Genomic DNA, 20,421 nt, shown 5'->3' on the forward strand with positions numbered 1-20,421 from the left:
TTAGTCTGATTCCAGTTCATTAAGATTGTGTTAAACAATTAAAACCCACTCAGGACCATATGCCCAAATGTTTGGCAGATTCATCTAGCATCAAAATAGCTGCAGCTGCTCCATATCCATGAAATACAGAGTCATCATAATGTTGTAAAATAACCTGCTGCTTGTTTATGGTCGCCTATCTCCTCATTTTAGAGGACATTTTCTGCTTCATCATTACTGGGGGGGGGGGGGGGGGGGGGAAACAAAAACAAAGCAAACTAGAAAAAAAAAAAAAAAAAAAAAAAAAAAGATCGGCATCCAGCCTTCTATAGCCGGCACAGGCAGAAGAGTGTGGGGATAAACACTCCAAAGGCCACCAGGATTGGAAACATGAGGCTGCTGTTGTCTGAGGCATATGGGTTAGGAGTGCGAGGACCTGACTGCACACGGTTCTTGTTGCTTTGCCTCTTTGTACTGGGACCTTCTTCCTCTTCATCATCTTCTTCCTCTTCCTTCTTTTCCAAGCCAGGATGAGGCTGCAGTTTTGGCACCTCTAATTACAGAAGAGAAACAAGAAATTGTCATGGATGTGCTGACCAAACAGCAGATGAACAACAAGCGTATACAGTTTATAGCATGAAGCACAATAGATGCATAAAGGAATAAAGAGCCATTCTTCGAACTCCAATAGGTTACCTGGTAAAAAGTTTTGCTCATATCCAAGTAAATAGGCCATACACATGCTAGATTTAAAATCAGCACACACAAAGGAGTGACATCAAATGATGTAACTTGGAAAAAATAAGTCATTTAAATTATGTTGTACACACAAATATTTCAAATGACTAGGTCGTAATGCCTTATCCTGCAAGGGAGCTGCTGGTACCTACATTTGTACCATGCGAACACACCACCAAGGGTGGGTGTGTGTGTGTGTGTGTGTGTGTGTGTGGTGTGGTGTGGTGTGGTGTGGTGTGGTGTGGTGTGGTGTGGTGTGGTGTGTGTGTGTGTGTGTGTGTGTGTGTTCACTAATAGGGGAAGCTATAGCGCACTAGATAAAATCCTAGCCACAAAGGATCAAATACAACAAAATCCAGGCTTCTTACCTCGAGCTAGGACATTTAAACACTTACAGATTTAATGGGGAGGTGCTGGAAGGGGTGTGGCAAGCAAAACAGCAAAGTCAAAATGAACTTCCGCACACTCATGCAAATCCTCATGCGAATCCATTCACAAAAATCATGCAGCTATCAATGCGTTCCCTACAGCCAAGTTAAAAGCTGGGATCTTCATTACAAGAATAAAGTCTCTTGCGTAGTCACATACACAGTGTAGAGGTAGCCCAGGGAGGACAGTAAGGTTATGTGCTCCTATTCCTTAGATAAGTTTTGATACGCCGTGTATGTGACTACGCAAGAGACTTTATTCATCTTTTGCATTAATTAGCAGTGCCGAAATCTGTCTAGCCCCTGTAGATTTCCCATTGGATAACAAGTTTGGCTAATAACCAATAGTGTAGGAATTATTAAATCAGTGTTCTCCCCAAGCCCTATCAGCCGGGCGATCCGCACCTGGTAATTTTAGTAAGCGCCCGACTGTCTTGCGTCTTGGCTCTCCTATCAAATATGCTGCAAACCTAATTCAGGCAGCATCCTCTAAAGGCCAGCAGAAGACACGCTGCTGACACCAATGGTAGAGTTGTCAGCATGTGTGTTCTGCCTCCTCATTAATATTCACTGCAGTTCTAGCTGGCACCACCGCCACCATGTGTCATAGCTGTACCGATAAGATTTTTATATGTCTGAGAAAAGCCTACTGTGCAATGTGTGTAGTGTATATTTCTGTTGTAGTGGATTTCTGTGTGTGTTGTATGTTTGTGTTCCCTTATGTGTGTTTCTCTGTGTTTGTGTGCATGTAGAGTGTTTCTCTGTGTGGTAGGGCTGATTCACACTACAAGAGCTTTTTGAGCGATAGAGCTTTAAGTAAAAAACAAACAAAAACAAAAACAAAAAAAAAAACACACCTCTCGCTAATGCAATGCTATGGAGGATTTTTACAAAAATCACAGTGTTCCAGTGTAAACACACACATAGAATAACATTAGCAAGAGCTTTTAAAATCACATAGTGCTTAGAAAAGCTCTTGTAGTGTGAATTAGCCCTTACTGTGTTTTTCTCTGTGTGCGTTTGAGAAATCACATGGTAGACACAAAGAACCAGTGTCCCCTGTCAGATGGCTCTGGAGCCCTAGGTAATTGCCCAGGGTGCCAGTATGGAAGTGCCAGCCCTGTATTTCCCTGCCCAGGCTACATTTTCTGCCACCCAGCTGGAAAAAAAAAATTCCGGGGAGAACACGGATTAAATACTACTAAAAGTGGACTGGTATTGAGGCCATTATTGTTTTAGCCAAGGGAATGATCGTGTAAATAGAAGCTGTGCAGCGAATGAGAGGGTGGAGGAAGAAGCCAGAGGAAAAGTCCACATGTGAAGTAGGAAGGTAATACATGCAGAATTTGCTTAAATGAAGGAAAAGTAATGCTCTGAGTTACAAACTTACCTCAGTAGTGGGAAACTTCTGAATAATCCAGAGTCTTCCCCCATCCTCATCACTGATCCTCTAAACATATTCGATAAGGGCTTGTCAAATATGATCATGCGGGCACTGCAGTAGCACAGAGCCGCTTGTGCATGCCTTATTCCTCCATGCATGAGGGGCTTGGTGCAACTGCACAGAGGGTTGCGGTGGGGTGATGGAGGATTGGAGAAGCCTCTGATTCATCCAGAGGTTTCCATCTACTGGGGGTAGTGGGAGAGCAATGCAGCAAATGGGATGTACAGAGTAGTACACGCTTGGGACATACCAGCACATGATAAGTGTGGAACATTACAACTACAGTTGTACAGCTACCTCCTCTGTATTTTCACATGCAGTTAATTAACAGCCTGTCTTTAACTTAAGAATTCTGTAGTTATTTTAAGGATTGAAACATTTAGTTTAGAGATCTCTGCTTAATTTAAAGACAGAAGAGTTACCTTTAAGGTGCGTACACACGTCAGATTTTTCCAAATGACCAGTCATTTGAACGTCTGAACGACCAGTCGTTTGGATGTCAAATCGGGCATGTACAAACAGTCGTTCAGCTGATAATGCTGGTTTTGACGGATCCACTTGGCGGATCGGTCAAATCCAGTCTTATCAGCGGAACGACCGTTTGTACACACACCCGATTTGACATTCAAACGACCGGTCGTTTGGAAAAATCCGATGTCTGTATGTACCTTAAGTTTAGGTTTGCCTGAGGTAAATTGTTTAGTGAATACTACATGCCTTATCGCCAAGGTGAGAACATTAGAAACAGCTCAGAAACGTTATTAAAGACAGGAGATAAGCTTAGTGAATTGAGACAAATGTCTTCAGCAGGGCTCACAACTCACCATCAGTCGTTCCTTTCATGAGGTACAGTGCACATACTTTGGGATTATCATAATATCCCTACAAAAAAAAAATAAAAAAAAATAATAAGGCAGTTACACAATCCTGCTAGGCTGTAAAATACAGACTGAAAAATCTACCTCTCAAGAAATGTTGCATTAGTAAAGTACTTCTTAAAGAGTAACTGTAATGACATGTAGTAGAATGCAGCATATTATTCATGATACCCACTTTTACATTAAATATCCTGGTTGCGTATATCTATATATTTCTGCATATTGGTATGTAGCCCTGCCCTCTCACTGAGGCATAAGCCTGGTACACCCCTTCAATTTTAATTAGCCAATCGCTGGCCAAGATGTACGGTAATGTGTATGCCAGCCCTTAGCCTAAGCTGTTTATTATGCAGAACCCTCGCCCAGGTGGATGCAGCAGATCTTATGCATTGCTTGCATAGCTTAGTATAGCTCAAGACAGTCTGATACTTTTAGTAGGCATCAGCAATCTTTACCATAAGCTTTTGAGTGAAGTAGAAGTCTTCGAATTAAGCCTTCCAGTAACTTTGAAACCATTTATATCTTTTTTGATATTCGCTTTATGCAATATTTAATGCTTACCACAGATGAGATTTCAGTCTCCCACCACTTCATCACAATAAAGAAGTGATCTTTAAATTCCACAAAAAAACGGTCAGGAGATTTGAAATTTGTTGTGCAGGCAGACTAGCCCTTAAACTGCACAAATGAAAAAGGAAGCAAGGAAGGCTAATCTATACTAGGTAGAGCAATACAGAAATAGTTGGGGCATGTTAATCAATATCAGGAAGATATTTTTTTATGCATTTTTCAGGAATTTTTCAACACATGCATTTTACTAATCATTTATACTGGCAAGAATACATGCATGTGAGTAAGTAAGTGAGTGAGTGAGTGAGTGAGATTTTTTTTTTTTTGCCTAAAAAAAAAAGTTATTGGTATTATGTTATTAAGCCATGTTATATAAAAAGGGGCTTCTTTTATTCACCATTATTACACTGTATTTATATTTTATGTATTTAACATATACAATTCAGTAACAAAAAAGAAGTCAAATTTTTTTTTTACCTTCACAAACTCGACGTTGAGTTTTCCAGTAAAAGTGGATACTTCCCCTTGTACGCTCAGTTTACCCTTTCTGATGACAATGGGAATGATTTCATCATGTGCTGTACTGTGTCCCACACGATCAAATATATCCAGGTCTTTTACCACAGTGTGGCCATTCACACGCACATCAAACACCTGAGGATACCAAAGAGCACAAAGAAACTGTCAGCTAGTGTTCATCTGCTCAGACCGCATGCCATCTGCTGGGCTCTCATAAGAGAATTGTAAATGGTCACACCTTAAAGGGGAGGGGGGAAAGCGAGAACACTGCATTCTTACCTTTTGTTGGGACTGTGCAAAATAGACCTCTGCAAATTTTAATACCAGAACATATTCTCCTTCTTCCCTAATTGGGATTTCATATCCAAAACTATCTTCGTTATAGCGTTCAGTCTGATATAGAACTTGATCCTCTGGGTTTGATCGCAAAATTGGCAATTTCAATCCATAGTCTGATGCTAGACAACAAATGAAAAATAGGTTTACACTTCAGTAACCCAGAGAGCACAGAAAGTCAAAATATGGTAGTCTAACACTCTGAAATAACTAGAATCACACAAAATAATGTACCTTTACATAAAGTAAAGTATCCTGATATTCCATCACAAACATCCAAATCCGCCTTAAAGCAAAATAATCATAATAAATCTCTCTCTCTCTCTCTGTAGAGAGAAGCCTCTGGATGCTCTGGTCTGGTTGGACAGCAAGCAATATTTTTACTATACGATACAAGTTAATTTGGCATATTTTAACAATTTTAGGCTGTTTTCACAGTGGGACATTACAGGCGCACGTTAGAGCAGCCTGTAACGCACCCCCACTGCACAGCAATGAAAAATCAATGGGCTGTTCACAGTGCCCACATTGCGTTACACAGTAACGCTTCACGTAAAGATCAACATACTGCATGCAGTACTTTATACGCGGCTAAGCCGCGTAAGACTGTTTGCACATGCTCAGTACGGGTGGGTTTTTTTTAATTATAGGGGCAGAGAGGAGGCGGGGAGAGGCCGCTACGTAGCCAGGCACATGGCTACTTGGCATTCACTGCACTTGCAGTGTTTACTCTTTGGAGCGGCCGCTGATTGGCTGCGACAGAGCAGGCGCACCAAGAGCTGCTTGTAACGCGGCTCTTGGTAGCGTCCTGCTCCAACACCACCAGGCGTTGCGTTAGGGGCACGTTATGTGCCCTATAACCAGGGCTGTGGAGTCTGTACAAAAATCCACCGACTCCTCAGTTTAGGATTCCACCGACTCAGACTCCTCTAATTTGCATATTACAATCTTGTTGATTGAAAGTATGTAACATGAAATACTTCTCTTAACTGTCAACGCTTAGGTATTTTAAAAGACAACTGAAGTGAGAAGGATATGAAGACTGCCATATTTATTCCCTTTAGTCATAGACTAAAACTAGTCCTTGGTAAGAGTACTTGTAAAAAGGTACAGACCGGAACAAAGAACATCTATCAGGCCCTAGGCAATGTAACTGTGGGTACATGTAAGAGTGATGTGCAGGTACTCTGCAGGGGAATAAGGAGATTCATCCTCTTACACATTCTTCATGCACAATCTGAACCAGGTTTATGGGTGATAGACAACACCTCTGTGTTCAATGTGCACAACGTTCTCAGTGGATTCCCTGCAGCTCTGTGGAGAGTGCATATGTAGAGTATAGTACTACTGTGTAACAAAGTAAACCTGAGACAGATGAAATTAAAAAGTTTTATACATACCTGGGGCTTCTTCCAGCCCCCTTCAGGCTAATCAGTCCCTCGCTGTCCTCCGCCACCTGAATCTTCTGCTATGAGTCCAGGTACTTGAGCCAGTCTGGTGTAGTGCGCATGCACACACTCCGCCGCCGGGAGCGTACTACACCTGCGCAGCACTATTGCGCAGGTGCAGAACGCTCCTGGCATGCGGCGGACTGCGCTGACTGGCTGAATTACCAGGACTCATAGCAGAAGATCCAGGTGGTGGAGGTGGACAGCGAGGGACTGATTAGCCTGAAGGGGGCTGGAGGAAGCCCCAGATATGTATAAAACTTTTCTTTTCATCCTTCTCGGGTACCATTTAATTCGTAGTCACCAAACCAAATTTTAACAACATATCAAATGATTTGATTTCATGAGCAAAGTACATTTGCATAAATCAGAATAAACGCAGAATTATTTCCATCTCATTGACCATCTCTATTAGTGACACGGCTACACATCAGGCTTTATTCTTACAGCATAGATGTTATTTAGCATATATAAGAGCTTCCTGTGTACACATCATATATACAGTCACAATCAGATATGTACATCTGACTTTTAAAATACGGGGACTGCTTTATTGAAGCAGCACAAGTAACTAATTTTGATTGGTTTATTTCATTTTTGTGGACTAAGCACAGCTATTACCGTACGGATAAATTATTTATGATGACTATTATCTGAGAAATAAAACATTTTATCACATTTTCTATTTTAATTACAGTTTAAATTCATTAGGAGTCGGAGTTGGTGAATTTTTTCCCGACTCCAGGCACCCAAAATTGCTCTGACTCCGACTCCACAGCCCTGCCTATAACGTCCCCTAAACGCAATGTCCTGGTGTGTAAGTAGCCTTACAGCTCGCAGTTAAACAGTGCAGATTGTACTGAGAGAGTGTATAAGCATTTGGCTTCTGTGTGCAGGCAAATTTAGGGAATGTTATTGCATCAGGCCTTATTTTGCTTAACATTGATAATTCAACATCATTGTGTCATCTGCGGAGATGGCAACAGTTTGTATTCCATTCACTAGGTCACAAAAAAAATAAAATAAACTGAAAATGGACCGTAACTCAGAATGTCCTCTCTGCTCTAAAAGATAGAAAAATATTTATCTGTTACAGCTGATACAAATCTTAATATAAATCTGAACTGTTTCTATTTCCTGATTCATGGAAGCAGATATATTAACATCCTGTTATTTCAAATGACCTTATCTGTCATCTCTGCCGTGGCAGTCATGTGACACAGGGAAGAGATCAAATTACAACTTGTGATTAGACACAAATGAGGGGAAAATTAGACAGGCTAAACTCTACAAATACATTAAGGTTGCATAAAAAAACAACAACATTAAAGTGGCCTTGAACTTTTGCACAGGGCAGAAGGAAGACATAGAAGGTGCGTACACACGCACTACTAAATGCAACGACGGATCCGCCGCACCCTCCCGCTGAGCGGATCGTTCAGCCTTATCAGTCCGCCGACAGCGCGTACACACGCCCATACTGTCGGCTAAAGACCGCCCAGCAGGAGGGTCCGGCAGACGCGTCCTTGCATTTAGTAATGCGTGTGTACGCACCTAGAGAAACGTATATAAAGAGTTTAGCCTGTCTGATCCCCCCAGATCTGCACAAGACAGAAGGTAAACAGAGAAATGCTGCCTGCATGTATACAGAGAGTTTAGCCTTTCTAATTCCTCCTCATTGGTCTTTAATCACAAGTTGTTGTTTGATCTCTCCCCGGGTCACCTGACTGCCATGGCAGATGAGCTCATTTGAAAGATCAGGAGGTTAACAATCTGGTTCCCAACTGCTTCTACCTTAGTTACCGATTTTTGCCTGGATTTTGACTGCTCTCTGCCTGCACCGACCCTTGCCTGGATTATGACTGCCCTCTGCCTGCACCAACCTCTGCCTGGATTATGACTGCTCTCTGCCTGCACCGACCTCTGCCTGGATTTTGACTACTCTCTGCCTGTCGCCCAAGACTGATAGTAAAGGGAATATAGTTTGAAAGGAATCATGCTTCTACTGCCCCGATTGTGATTGTCACCCTCTATGCCATTCCCTGTTTCAAAATCTACCACATGCGGGTGGAGTATTCGGTATGTGTACAAACTGTATAATAATCTGCTGCCCTATTTGTACAGTTTAGCTATTTTTTCAGTTTATTGATAAATTACTATTTTAACAATTTTGTGTTCCAGTTTTTTATTTATATGCAGAATGCCTATCAGGCTTTTATTTTGATATATTTTGGTGAGTTATAGAGGCCTAAAATTCTTGGGGAAAAAAAAAAAAAAAAAAAAAAAGTACTGCTTTTAGACCCAAAACTCCAAACAGAAATGCACCGCCAGGGAGGTTAAGAGCATACTATCAAACGTATCATATCATTAACATGGACAGGAACTTCAATTCCAGTTTCTGGTAAGGGGGGGGGGGGGGGGCTCATGCTACAAAAAAGTAGTAAAATTGGCCAATGAAAATAAGATGTGTGTAGTCCTTTGAAGCAATCCTCAGGGCATATTCACAGTGGGACGTTGCATTTTAATGGGACGTTAAGTCTCAACGCGTCTGCGCTTAGAGGCAACGCACTGCAAGCAGTGAGTTACCACAAGGCAACATTTCTCAACGCGACCTTAATGTCGGACAGTGAACAGCCTATAGGAATAGCATTGCACTGCGGTAAGCTGCGTTATAAGACTTTATAACGCAGATTCGCGAAGTGGTACTGTGAATGCAACCTAAAAAAAGACACAAAAATAAATAAATAAGTGGTTTGAGGCAGGGGCCCCACTTGAGAAAAACTGCAGCATTTTGCTGCATGCAGAAACGCATGTAAGGATAGTGTATGGTGCTGCTGTGATTTCAGAAGGCATTTGTGATTTAACATAAAATTAAAAAAAAAAAAAAACTACAACCTGCTCTTCTATCCCATACAATGCATGCATTTTCTCATTGAAATCAATGCTACTGTAAAACACGCCCTTAAAATGCACAATTGTGCGGCAAAACGCTTGCTGGGAATCGTGCGATTCCCGCAGATGCAAGTGTGATCCCTGCCTCATACTTCTCTCAGTAGGCAAAAGCCTCTGGCTGCTCCAGGGGCTACTCAATGTCCTCTACACCTCCGATGTCTCCATCTTCCTCTTGGTGGTCGCGCTCCCCTCAGCGTGTAAACAGGCATACGGACGGCAGCACCTCATGCAGAGATCAAAACCTGTGCAGGAGTGATTCCATGAAACGGCGTGGACAATACTGTGCACAGGCATAGAGAGGCATTGCTCCTACACGGAAGGGTGCGCAGCCCCAAGCAATCTTTGACTTTAATGTCAAAGACTGCAAAACGGTCCCAGTACAGGAACAGAGATGCTTTGGAGGACGGTGGAAGTCTCTGAGGCAGGGAACACACTTGACTTTCAGTTTTCCGCGCACGTTTTTCTGCATACTTTTTCTGCACACCAAGTGTGTTTCCATGCAGGAAAATGCGCGCGTTTTTTCACAGCAGCTGATGTAATTGATTAAAAAAAAAAAAACTGACAAAATGTGCAGAATCAGGATGCAGAATGTCAGTTTTTTTTTTCTGCGTGCGAACAACACAGTAAGTGTGCACTAGCACATTGATTAACATGAGTTCTCAGTTTTTCTGTGCAGAAACCGCGCACGAAAACAGTCAACTGTGTTCCCTGCCTAAACCATCCAAAGGCTTCCTTCACCCTACTGAGTTAGGGTTCATTAACACAGATCAGTTGCTGTCAGTTATAACTTAAAGGGGGACTATAGCGAAAAATTTTAAAATATGTGCAAGCATATACAAGTAAGTAATTTTTTTCAAGTAAAATGAGCCATAAATTAATTTTCTCCTTTGTTGCTGTCACTTACAGTAAGTAGTAGAAATCTGAGAGAAGTAACAGGTTTTGGACAAGTCCATCTCTTCATAGATGATTCTGAGCCAGGGGTCACACTTGTCTTTCAGTTTCTACACCTTTCAGAAAACTGAAAGACAAGTGTGACCTCTACCTTACAACAGCTAATGTAATTTATAGAGAAAACTGACAAATTGCACAAGATGTCAGGTTTTTTTTTGCATGCGAACTCTGCATTAAAGTGTGACCTAGCTCATTGATTAAAATGAGTTCTCAGTTGAAGTCAGTTTATCTGTGCAGAAAACGCGTACGAAAGCCGGTAAGTGTGACCCCTGCCTCAGGGATTTATTAAAAAAAAAAAAAAAAAACTTTGTGAATGGCAGTTGCTCTGTCCAACTGCCAAAAAAACTTGTGTAGCCAGCAGGGAAGCTGACCACCGTCATTGTTTAAATCCTTTTTATGGAAGATCTTTATAAAGAATAAAAGACTTGCTGAGAATCCCCTATAAGGAAATGGACTAGTCCAAAACCTATAGCTTCTGTCAGATTTCTACTACCTACTATAGGTGACAGCAACCAGCAGCCCTGGGCTCGCTACATGATCAAAAAAAAAAAAAAAAGTGCTCTGCTGCCCCCTTGCCGCAGGACTTGGACCGGCAAGGGGGTTAATAGACAACTGACGTGCAGTCCAGCGTCCGTGTTTCCTTATGGGTCAGTTCACATTATATACAGTTTAACTTAAAGAGGAACTGTTGCGGAAATCTTAAAACATACAAATAAGAAGTGTGTTTCTTCCTGAGTAAAATGAGACAAATTACCTTTCTGCTATGTTGCTGGCAAGTTACAGTAAGTAGTAGAAATCTGACATTACCAGCAGGTTTTGGGCTAGTCCATCTCTCCATAGGGGATTCTCAGCAAGGCTTTTATCCTTTATAAAGACATTCCCTGAAAAAGATTTATACAAAGATGCTGCCCAGCCTCCCTGCTCACCATACACTTCTTTTTGGCAGTTGGACGGAGCAACTGCTATTGACGAAGTGCATTTTGAAAATAAAGAAATTCCTGTGAAGCCCCCATGAAGAGATGAGCTAGTCCAAAACCTGTCAGTTCTGACAGATTTCTACTACCTACTGTAAGTGACAGGAGAGAACATAGGAGAAAATGTATGGCTTATTTTACTCAGGAAGAAACATACTTCTTAATTGTATAGGTTTACATATATTTCAAATTTTAAGATTTTCGCGACAGAGGTCCTTTAAAGCTTTTCACAATGCACTGCTATGGTACAACCATCAGTTAAAACGCAGTTATTTTTCAGCATTCAGTGTGAAAGAGGCCTAAAGCATACAGCTTTTTTATGTGACTTCAGGTTTCTGTTTTTCAGAATCAGTAGTTTATTTTGCCAAGCATGACTGGGTCATACCTGGAATTGGGTTTGGCACATACATAGCCCAGCACATCATATTTACAATATACAATGCAAGACATGAAGACAATAGCACAATAAGACAATAAAGCTGGCCATACACTGGCCCGATTTGCGCCCGTTTCGACAGCAGATTCGATCACTGGGATCGAATCTGCTGCCAATCGTTCACGCTACACGCCGAATTTCGTCCGATCCCGTCGATCGTGCCGTGTGGAAAATAACCGTCGATCGCCCGCGGGTAAAGAGCGCATCGCTAGCGGCGTTCAAGTGCCCGACGACCGACCCAATAGAGCCCGCATACATTACCTGCTCCGCCGGCGCGACTCCAGTCTCCCGGTCACCGCTGCTCTGTCTGCGCTCTGGTCTCCAGGTCCGGCATGCCTCACTTCTTCTAGCCCGGCAGGAAGTTTAAACAGTAGAGCGCCCTCTACTGTTTAAACTTCCTGCCGGACTAGAAGAAGTGAGGTATGCCGGACCTGGAGACCAGAGCGCAGACAGAGCAGCGGTGACCGGGGGACTGGAGTCGCGCCGGCGGAGCAGGTAATGTATGCGGGCGGGCGGGGGCAGCAGCACCACCACAACAGATTGTGAACGGTTTCAGGCTGAAATCGGTTCACAATCTGTTTGCAGTAAAGGCAGCCATACGATCCCGCTCTGATCAGATTCGATCAGAGAGGGATCTATCTGTTGGTCGAATCTGATGGCAAATCGACCAGTGTATGGCCACCTTAACAGTAACAGACTGTGGAGACTAAGCACCAAAAGAGGTGGTGACAGAGTCTACTGTGGATCTGCAGTCGTTTGTGTACAGGGAGAACAGCATTGGAGACAGGACGCAGCCTTGTGGTGTTGGTAGACCTTTGTTTTGAGGAGATGACTCCCTGCTTGACTATTTGGGACCTGTTTTGTTAGGAAGCTTGATGCGGAAGTGGGATACGCGCACACAACGGTGCTCCTGGAGGCGAGACTAGGACGTCATCCACCGGCCACCGAGCGCGTGGCGGAGGTCTAGTGAGACATACGGGTTCTGGAGCCTGCAAACCCGGCCACCATTACGGGAGAGAGCCCGTTCATAAATTACTCTGAGCGCTGTATCTGCTGTGGATATGTGAGTGCATCTGATTTTTATCAATAAATATTTTAAAACGGTATTATGCTATGTGGAGTCTCTTCCATTGAGGTAACTTGGCAAGAACTGAGTGGTCTATAGGACATTGTGGAGGAAGAACAGAGGTGTCATTCTGCCTGAGAGGTGGGGGACAACCCGGGAACTGTCCCAAGGTGCATATAGACCAATTTGTTGGTCTTACATTGCGGTGAGTGACACACAAAGGGTGTTGGTGGCGGTCCATGTTTAAAGAAAAGCAGGTTCCTCTGACCACCTGGACAGCAAGATTTAACCAATAAGGAGACGCAGTTTTATTTAGAGACTTAAAATTGATTGTTTTTTAGGATTCTGTGATCTGTGTCTGTATAGGAATTCTATGGTGATATTACTGTGAGCGCTACCTCTTGTGTTGTATTTTATGTGATTTATAGAGGAGGCGAACTGGTTAAATACTGCTTTTACCTAATTTATGCTAGATTGATAGAGCTGTGAGCACTGACCTCTTGTGGTGTATATACACTGTTAGGAAGTCCAGAATCCAGAGGAGCAAGGTTGGGTGGACCCCCAGTGTTGCCAGATCCTTCTGAAGTGTGGGCATATGGTATTGTATTAAAAGCTAACTGAAGACCAGGAGAAGGATTCTGGCATGAGTCCTATCTGTCCATCGTTGACAAACTCCATGCAGATATTTATGGCATGTTATTATTAAGTATTTATATAGCACTGACATATTACGTAGCGGTGTGTGTGTGTGCGCGTGCGTGTGTGTGTTTCGAAAGTCATACATCATTCCAAACATTTTTTACAAATAGAAAAAACGGAAGGTCCGCACCAGTCCAAGGTTCCAAACTTTATTCGGACATATAGACATTAGGACAAGCATCAGAGAGCTGACATGTTTCGAGCCATTCAGGCCCTTAATCATAGCATAGCAATTTTTTACAAATAACTGCAAAGTGGGGTGTGCGTAATTATTCGGCCCCTTGAGTCAATACTTTGTAGAACCACTTTTTGCTGCAATTACAGCTAGGGCTGCACGATTTTAGGTAAAAATTGAAATTGCGATTTTTCTCTCAAAAATTGCGATTTCGATTTTTTTCACGATTTTTTTTTTTCAAATCGAGCTTTGGGACTAAATTCACTATGCCCCCAGTATAGTTTAGCCAGATACTGCGGGCGGTCGATTGCTTTAAGAGAAACTCCGACCAAGAATTGAACTTTATCCCAATCAGTAGCTGATAACCCATCACAAATGGATCATCGGGGGGGCTCTATATGGCTGATATTGTGGTGAAACCCCTCCCACAAGAAAAGTACGTACTCTTGGCAGTTTCCTGTCTGAACCTTGCTGCATTGTGGGAAATAGCTGTTACACCTGTTTCCAACTGTCAAAAACCATGCAGCAGCTACATCACCTGCCAACAGTAAAACCATGCAGCAGCTACATCACCTGTCAGCAGTGTTCACTGGAGTTCCTTTTTAAGAGCCGGGCAGCGGTTCATGTGAGGGCAGCAAGGGGGGGGGGGGGGGGAGGGGGGGGGGGATGGTTCACGTGAAGACGATATAGTTATCGTCACTATCTGCAGTTTTCAGAGTGCCCGCCCGCTGCCTGCACGCTTGTCTGGCCCGCCTTCCGCTGTGCGCCGATTGGCCAGAGCCGCCAGAAGCAGTGAATATGTATTATGGTTAATGAGCGGAGTGGCGGGTCCACTCGAGCGAGCGGCACACACAGCTTTACCAATCGCTGGATAGCGATAGAATGACGGCAGCGGTAGGCGGAGCTGTACAGAGCTTACAGCTCCGCCTACCGCTGCCGTTATTCCATCGCTATCCAGCGATTGGTAAAGCTGTGTGCCGCTCGCTCGAGTGCACCCGCCCCCCCCCCCCCCCCGCTCATTAACCATAATACATATTCACCGCTTCTGGCGGCTCTGGCCAATCGGCGCACAGCGGAAGGCGGACCAGACAAGCGTGCAGGCAGAGGGCGGGCACTCAGAAAAACCGAGGATACTGACGATCACCAGATCGTCTTGACACGAACCGCGGTTTCGGTTTTGAACCGAAAAACCGTGCAGCTCGAATTACAGCTGCCAGTCTTTTAGGGTATGTCTCTACCAGCTTTGCACATCTAGAGACTGAAATCCTTGCCCATTCTTTGCAACACAGCTCCTGCTCAGTCAGATTAGATGGACAGCATTTGTAAACAGATGTTTTCAGATTTTGACACAGATTCTCGATTGGATTTAGATCTGGACTTTGACTGGGCCATTCTAACACAAATATGTTTTCTTTTAAACCATTCCATTGTTGCCCTGACTTTAGGTTTAGGGTCATTGTCCTGCTGGAAGGTGAACCTCCGCCACAGTCTCAAGTCTTTTGCAGTCTCCAAGAGGTTTTCTTCCAAGTTTGGCCTGTATTTGGCTCCATCCATCTTCCCATCAACTCTGACCAGCTTCCCTGTCCCTGCTGAAGAGATGCACCCCCCGAGCATGATGCCGCCACCACCAGATTTGACAGTGGGGATGGTGTGTTCAGAGTGATGTGCAGTGTTAGTTTTCCGCCACACATAGCATTTTGCATTTTGGCCAAAATGTTCCATTTTGGTCTCATCTGACCAGAGCACCTTCTTGCACATGGTTGCTGTGTCCCCCACATGGCTTGTGGCAAACTGCAAACGGGACTTCTTATGCTTTCTGTTAACAATGCCTTTCTTCTTGCCACTCTTCCATAAAGGCCAACTTTGTACAGTGCATGACTAATAGTTGTCTTATGGACAGAGTCTCCCACCTGAGCTGTAGATCTCTGCAGCTCGTCCAGAGTCACCATGGGCCACTTGACTGCATTTCTGATCAGCGCTCTCCTTGTTCGGCCTGTGAGTTTAGGTGGATGGCCTTGTCATGGTAGGTTTACAGTTGTGCCATACTCCTTCCATTTCTGAATGATCGCTTGAACAGTGCTCCATGGGATGTTCAAGGCTTTGGAAATCTTTTTGTAGCCTTAGCCTGCTTTAAATTTCTCAATAACTTGATCCCTCACCTGTCTTGTGTGTTCTTTGGACTTCACGGTGTTGTCGCTCCCAATATTCTCTTAGACAACCTCTGAGGCCCTCAGAGCAGCTGAATTTGTACTGACATTAGATTACACACAGGTGCACTCTATTTAAGTCATTAGCACTCATCAGGCAATGTCTATAGGCAACTGACTGCACTCAGATCAAAGGGGGCCAAATAATTGTGCACACACCACTTTGCAGTTATTTATTTGTAAAAAATGTTTGGAATCATGTATGATTTTCGTTCCACTTCTCATGTGTACACCACTTTGTGTTGGTCTTTCATGTGGAATTCCAATAAAATTGATTCATGTTTGTGGCAGTAATATGACAAAATGTGGAAAACTTCAAGGGGGACGAATACGTTTGCGCGCCCGCGTGCGTATGCGTGTGTCACTAACTGTCCCTCAAAGGAGCTCACATTCTAATCCCTACCATTGCCATATGTCTATATTATGTAGTGTAAGTACTGTAGTCTAGGGCAAATTTTAGGGAGAGCCAATTAACTTATCCTCATGTTTTTGAAATGTGGGAGGAAACCCATGCAGACACGAGGGGAACATACAAACTCTTTGCAGATAGTGCCCTGGCTGGGATTCAAACCAGGGACCCAGCGCTGCAAGGCGAGAGAGCTAACCACTACGCCACCGTGCTGCCCATTTGCTCAGCTATGCTTTCTGTACCTTAACGAACACAGTTTGTTTTTTTTAATAGATCATCTGTTTATTCAAATTTCACAACCAAGTTTTTTTGGGTTTTTTTTACACTACGGGATCTGTAAGTTCCTATAGTTAACTGGAATACTTCAAGAACCAAGTGTTTGCAAACGGCTAATTATATTAGGAAGATACTAATCAAAGCTGGTTTCCACTAGTCTACTAGTCTGCGTGCATCTTGCAGGATGCATGCCAGAACTTAAAAGTCATGCAAGCATCCAGATCGCGTAGCTGTGCCATGCAATGGCTAGGGACTCGGGTGCATGCTGCAGAAATCTGCAGAATGCTGTCCAGATTTGCAATGGCATGCTATCTGGACGGCAAGTCATTGGCCACATAGGCAGCGTCTCCCAGTGTAAATCACCTGTGGGGACACGCTGAAGACTCGGGACAATTTAAGCCCTAGTAGAAACTGGCCCTAAATGTGGCTCTTCGTTCACACTAAACCCTTGTACAAATGGTAAACTGTTCTCGGCCAGAGGCGTGCATACAGCTGTCACCCAAGTTTTGCCAAGGTCGACTAATGTGGTAGGGTTCCATTGTTTTGGCTCCCTCGCCGTCCTTCCTGGGCTGCACTGATCCCCACTTGACGACCCAGTACTTCTGAGAAGTCGCAATTGACCGCACGGCCCATGTGGCCGGGAACATTCTGCACATGCGCAGTACTATGGCACAGGCAGCTCCCCGCCATAGAAGAACACACAGCAGACGAACTGCTCATGCAAAGACTGAAACCGCCTTGTGGGTTTACCAGGCCAGCTAGTAAAGGAACAAGGCGGCCTGGAAGGACAGCAAGGGAGCAAATGGCCTGCTCTTCCTAACGGTTTTTCAATTTTGAGCAAAATTAAATGTAACTTGAAGCCAGAGGGATCTGAAAGTTGATTTTTTTTTTTTTTAACTGTGCAAATCTCCAACCAATGGGCCTCAATTCACTAACTTTAACTCCTGTCTTTAATAACTCTTCTGAGCTGTTTTACAGTTATCGCCATGGTGATGTAATTGTGATAACTGTAAAACAGCTCTGAAGAGTTATTAAAGACAGGAGTTAACCTTAGTGAATTGAGGCCATGTCTGGATGTCCGGCTGACCCTGTCCCTCTAATGCCCAGTACACACTGCAATTTCCTGTCAGATCGGTTGAATCGATTATTTCCAACAAGTCCAATCTGATTTCTGATCGATTTTGTATAGAATTGATCAAAAATCAGAGCGGACCTGTTGGAAATAATCAATTTGACCCATTTATCTGACAGGAAATTGCATGGTGTGTACCAGGCATAATATTTTTGAGTATGAACAAGCATGGGGATCAGGTGCTCTGGCTGAAGCCACATGCTGGTTTCAGAATCTATTGATGCCAATAGATCAATATGACAGTCAGGCTGGAATTATTTAAAGGGAAAGAAAAAAAAAGTGAGCCACCATATGTCTTTCACTTCAGGTTCCCATACGTCTACTGTCACGCAAGCTCGAAGCAAATTTTCACTCTCATAAGTCTCCTGCACCTTCAGTTGTGCAGGATGACTTCTACAGCTGGGGCTGCCTGATCTCTGACAGCTCGTGCAAGTATGCAAAGGGAAGAATCAGCTACCTGTCCAGATGTGAACTGCCATCAACGGCCTTCCTTCACTCACCTCTTCCCACTCTGCCCTCCAGCGGGTCCTTCCGGTAATGGATGCCGTGCACGTCTACATGGGCATCGCCTCCAGCGTTCACAGCCCAGATCACCTTGTCCCCGAGGCCAGCAGCCTGTGCGGTGACCAGAGCCAGCAATGAGAAAAGCATAGCGGCGCTTGGGCCCCGCAATGTCAGAGGAACAGGCATGTTTCCGGGTGACACCTTACGCCTGACCCAGGAGTAACGCGTAGCCCGGACAGTGACAGCGCGGCCTCTTCTTTCCTCTCACCGAACCCAGGCGGCTACACCGCCCGCCCCTGCCACCAGCAACCCGCACATTTCATTCACTCTCTCCAAAGCGACGTCCAAACTTGCTGCTGCCGGTCTCCAGCCAATCCCGGAGCTCGTCGTGACACGATATCTTTTGTCAGCAGCTGATTGGCCGGAAAAGAGAGCGCGGGCTGGTCTTTGAGTAATAAATAGCAAATATGCCCAATACATAGGAAATGCTGAGCACTGGGGCGGGACACGGATGGAAAGTTAGTTTGAGTCGAGTTAACCGGTTGGTCCGGTTGTTGGCTGACGGAAGTGAATGGAGCTTCCGGGTGGAACCAGCGTGTCCGAAACTTTATCGCCTTGTAGAACTCAGGCTACAGACATAGCACCTTGCCGTAATGAATTGGCCGTGTATGGAGCTAAAATTAAAGGAGTATCAAGAACCCAACTCTCAATCTGCTCAGCCAATCAGAAAGCTCCAGCACGACCTCCCGCCAGGCATTGTGGGACAAGTTGTGTGCTGGCAATCAGGAAGCCAGTCACCATGACGACGGCCCTGAGTGTGTACATACACGTGTACCATGTGCTTCTCCAGTAGAGGGACCTTGACAGCTGCAAGCCATGGCTTCAGCCTGTGGATTGGAATCCGTGTATTTAATCTAACTGGGAAGAGAGGGTGCATTTTGGGCGTGCTGAATTTAACAGCCTGCTAATGGATAAATGTTTTTTGGGGTTTTTTTTGGCAAAGGTTGTGGCAAAGGCTATCGTCCCTCCTTCTTTCTCATCTCTTCTTTCAGGACTGATGTACATATATATGTATGTAAATACACATCTCTACTGAGGACACTAATGTGTTTTCAGTATTTAAATAGTAGGTGGAGAGGAGGCTTTCACAAAATGTGTATCCAGCAGATGGGAGGAAAGGAGCAGTGCCTAAGATAGGAAAACCATTGCAGCTTCGAAAATCTACCCAAAAAAGTAGACCAACCACAAGCTGCTTGGTTTGTGGTTGAGCCTATGGAAAAAAATTATCAAGAGAGGTCCCTGTAATGTGAATATATATACAGTGGTTTGCAAAAGTATTCAGCCCCCTTGAAGTTTTCAACATTTTGTCATGTTACTGCCACAAACATGAATCAGTTTTATTGGGAAATAGTGATCACAACATGATAACGTTTGATCTGGTGACTGATAGGCCACGGGGCAGCGGGACCACTAAAACTATGAATTTTAGAAAAGCAAAGTTCAATCAAATTAGGCAGGCACTAAGTTTGGTGAACTGGGATAATGTACTACAAAGGGAGGACACTGAAGGGAAATGGCAAGCTTTTAAACTTATTCTCAATCAATATTGTAGTATGTATATCCCATATGGAAACAAAATGTCTAGGAATAAAAAAAGGCCTCTATGGATGAATAGAAAGGTTAGGGATAAAATGAAGAGGCAAAGGAATGCCTATAAGGTCCTAAAACAGGAGGGGACCGAGGCTGCACTAAGCAATTATAAGGAGTGCAATACAAATTGTAAAAAAGAAATTAGGCTGGCAAAGATCGAAGCTGAAAATCAAATCGCTAGGGATATCAAATCTAACCCAAAAAAGTTTTACAAGTACATCAACTCTAAAAAAAGAAAGGTTGACTGTATAGGAATCCTAAAGGATGAGGGTGGGAACTCAATGGTGGATGACCAAGGTAAGGCAGAGTTATTAAATGCTTTCTTTGCTTCTGTCTTCACAAAGGAAACAGCACTGTTGCAAATTACAGAGGCAGAAGAGTCTCAATCTTCTAACTGTAATATTAAATACTTAACGCAGGAAGAAGTAAAGGCAAGACTAAATAAATTAAAAGTAGACGGCACCTGGCCCGGATGGCATGCATCCTCGGGTCCTAAGAGAATTAAGTTCAGTTATAGCTAAGCCCCTTTATCTTATCTTTTGTGACTCTCTTGCAACTGGCAGAGTCCCAGTGGATTGGCGTACAGCCCACGTTTTTCCATTATTTAAGAAGGGCAAAAAATCTGATCCAGGAAATTATAGACCTGTAAG

General features: G+C 43.8%; 1 protein-coding gene across 1 annotated transcript; it reads right to left on the minus strand.

The window, feature by feature from the left end:
• Positions 1–240: 240 nt before the first annotated feature.
• On the minus strand, positions 241–18,506 carry MLEC (malectin). Its single transcript, XM_068271465.1, has 5 exons — positions 18,118–18,506; positions 4,836–5,014; positions 4,515–4,691; positions 3,414–3,471; positions 241–532 (listed from the first exon to the last, which is right to left on the minus strand). Exons 1-5 carry the CDS (start codon positions 18,305–18,307, stop codon positions 306–308), a joined length of 831 nt encoding a protein of 276 aa, XP_068127566.1. The 5' UTR covers positions 18,308–18,506; the 3' UTR covers positions 241–305.
• Between the last annotated feature and the right edge of the window lie 1,915 nt (positions 18,507–20,421).

This window comes from Hyperolius riggenbachi, chromosome 1 (assembly GCF_040937935.1).
Source record: "Hyperolius riggenbachi isolate aHypRig1 chromosome 1, aHypRig1.pri, whole genome shotgun sequence".
NCBI classification, from domain to species: domain Eukaryota; kingdom Metazoa; phylum Chordata; class Amphibia; order Anura; family Hyperoliidae; genus Hyperolius; species Hyperolius riggenbachi.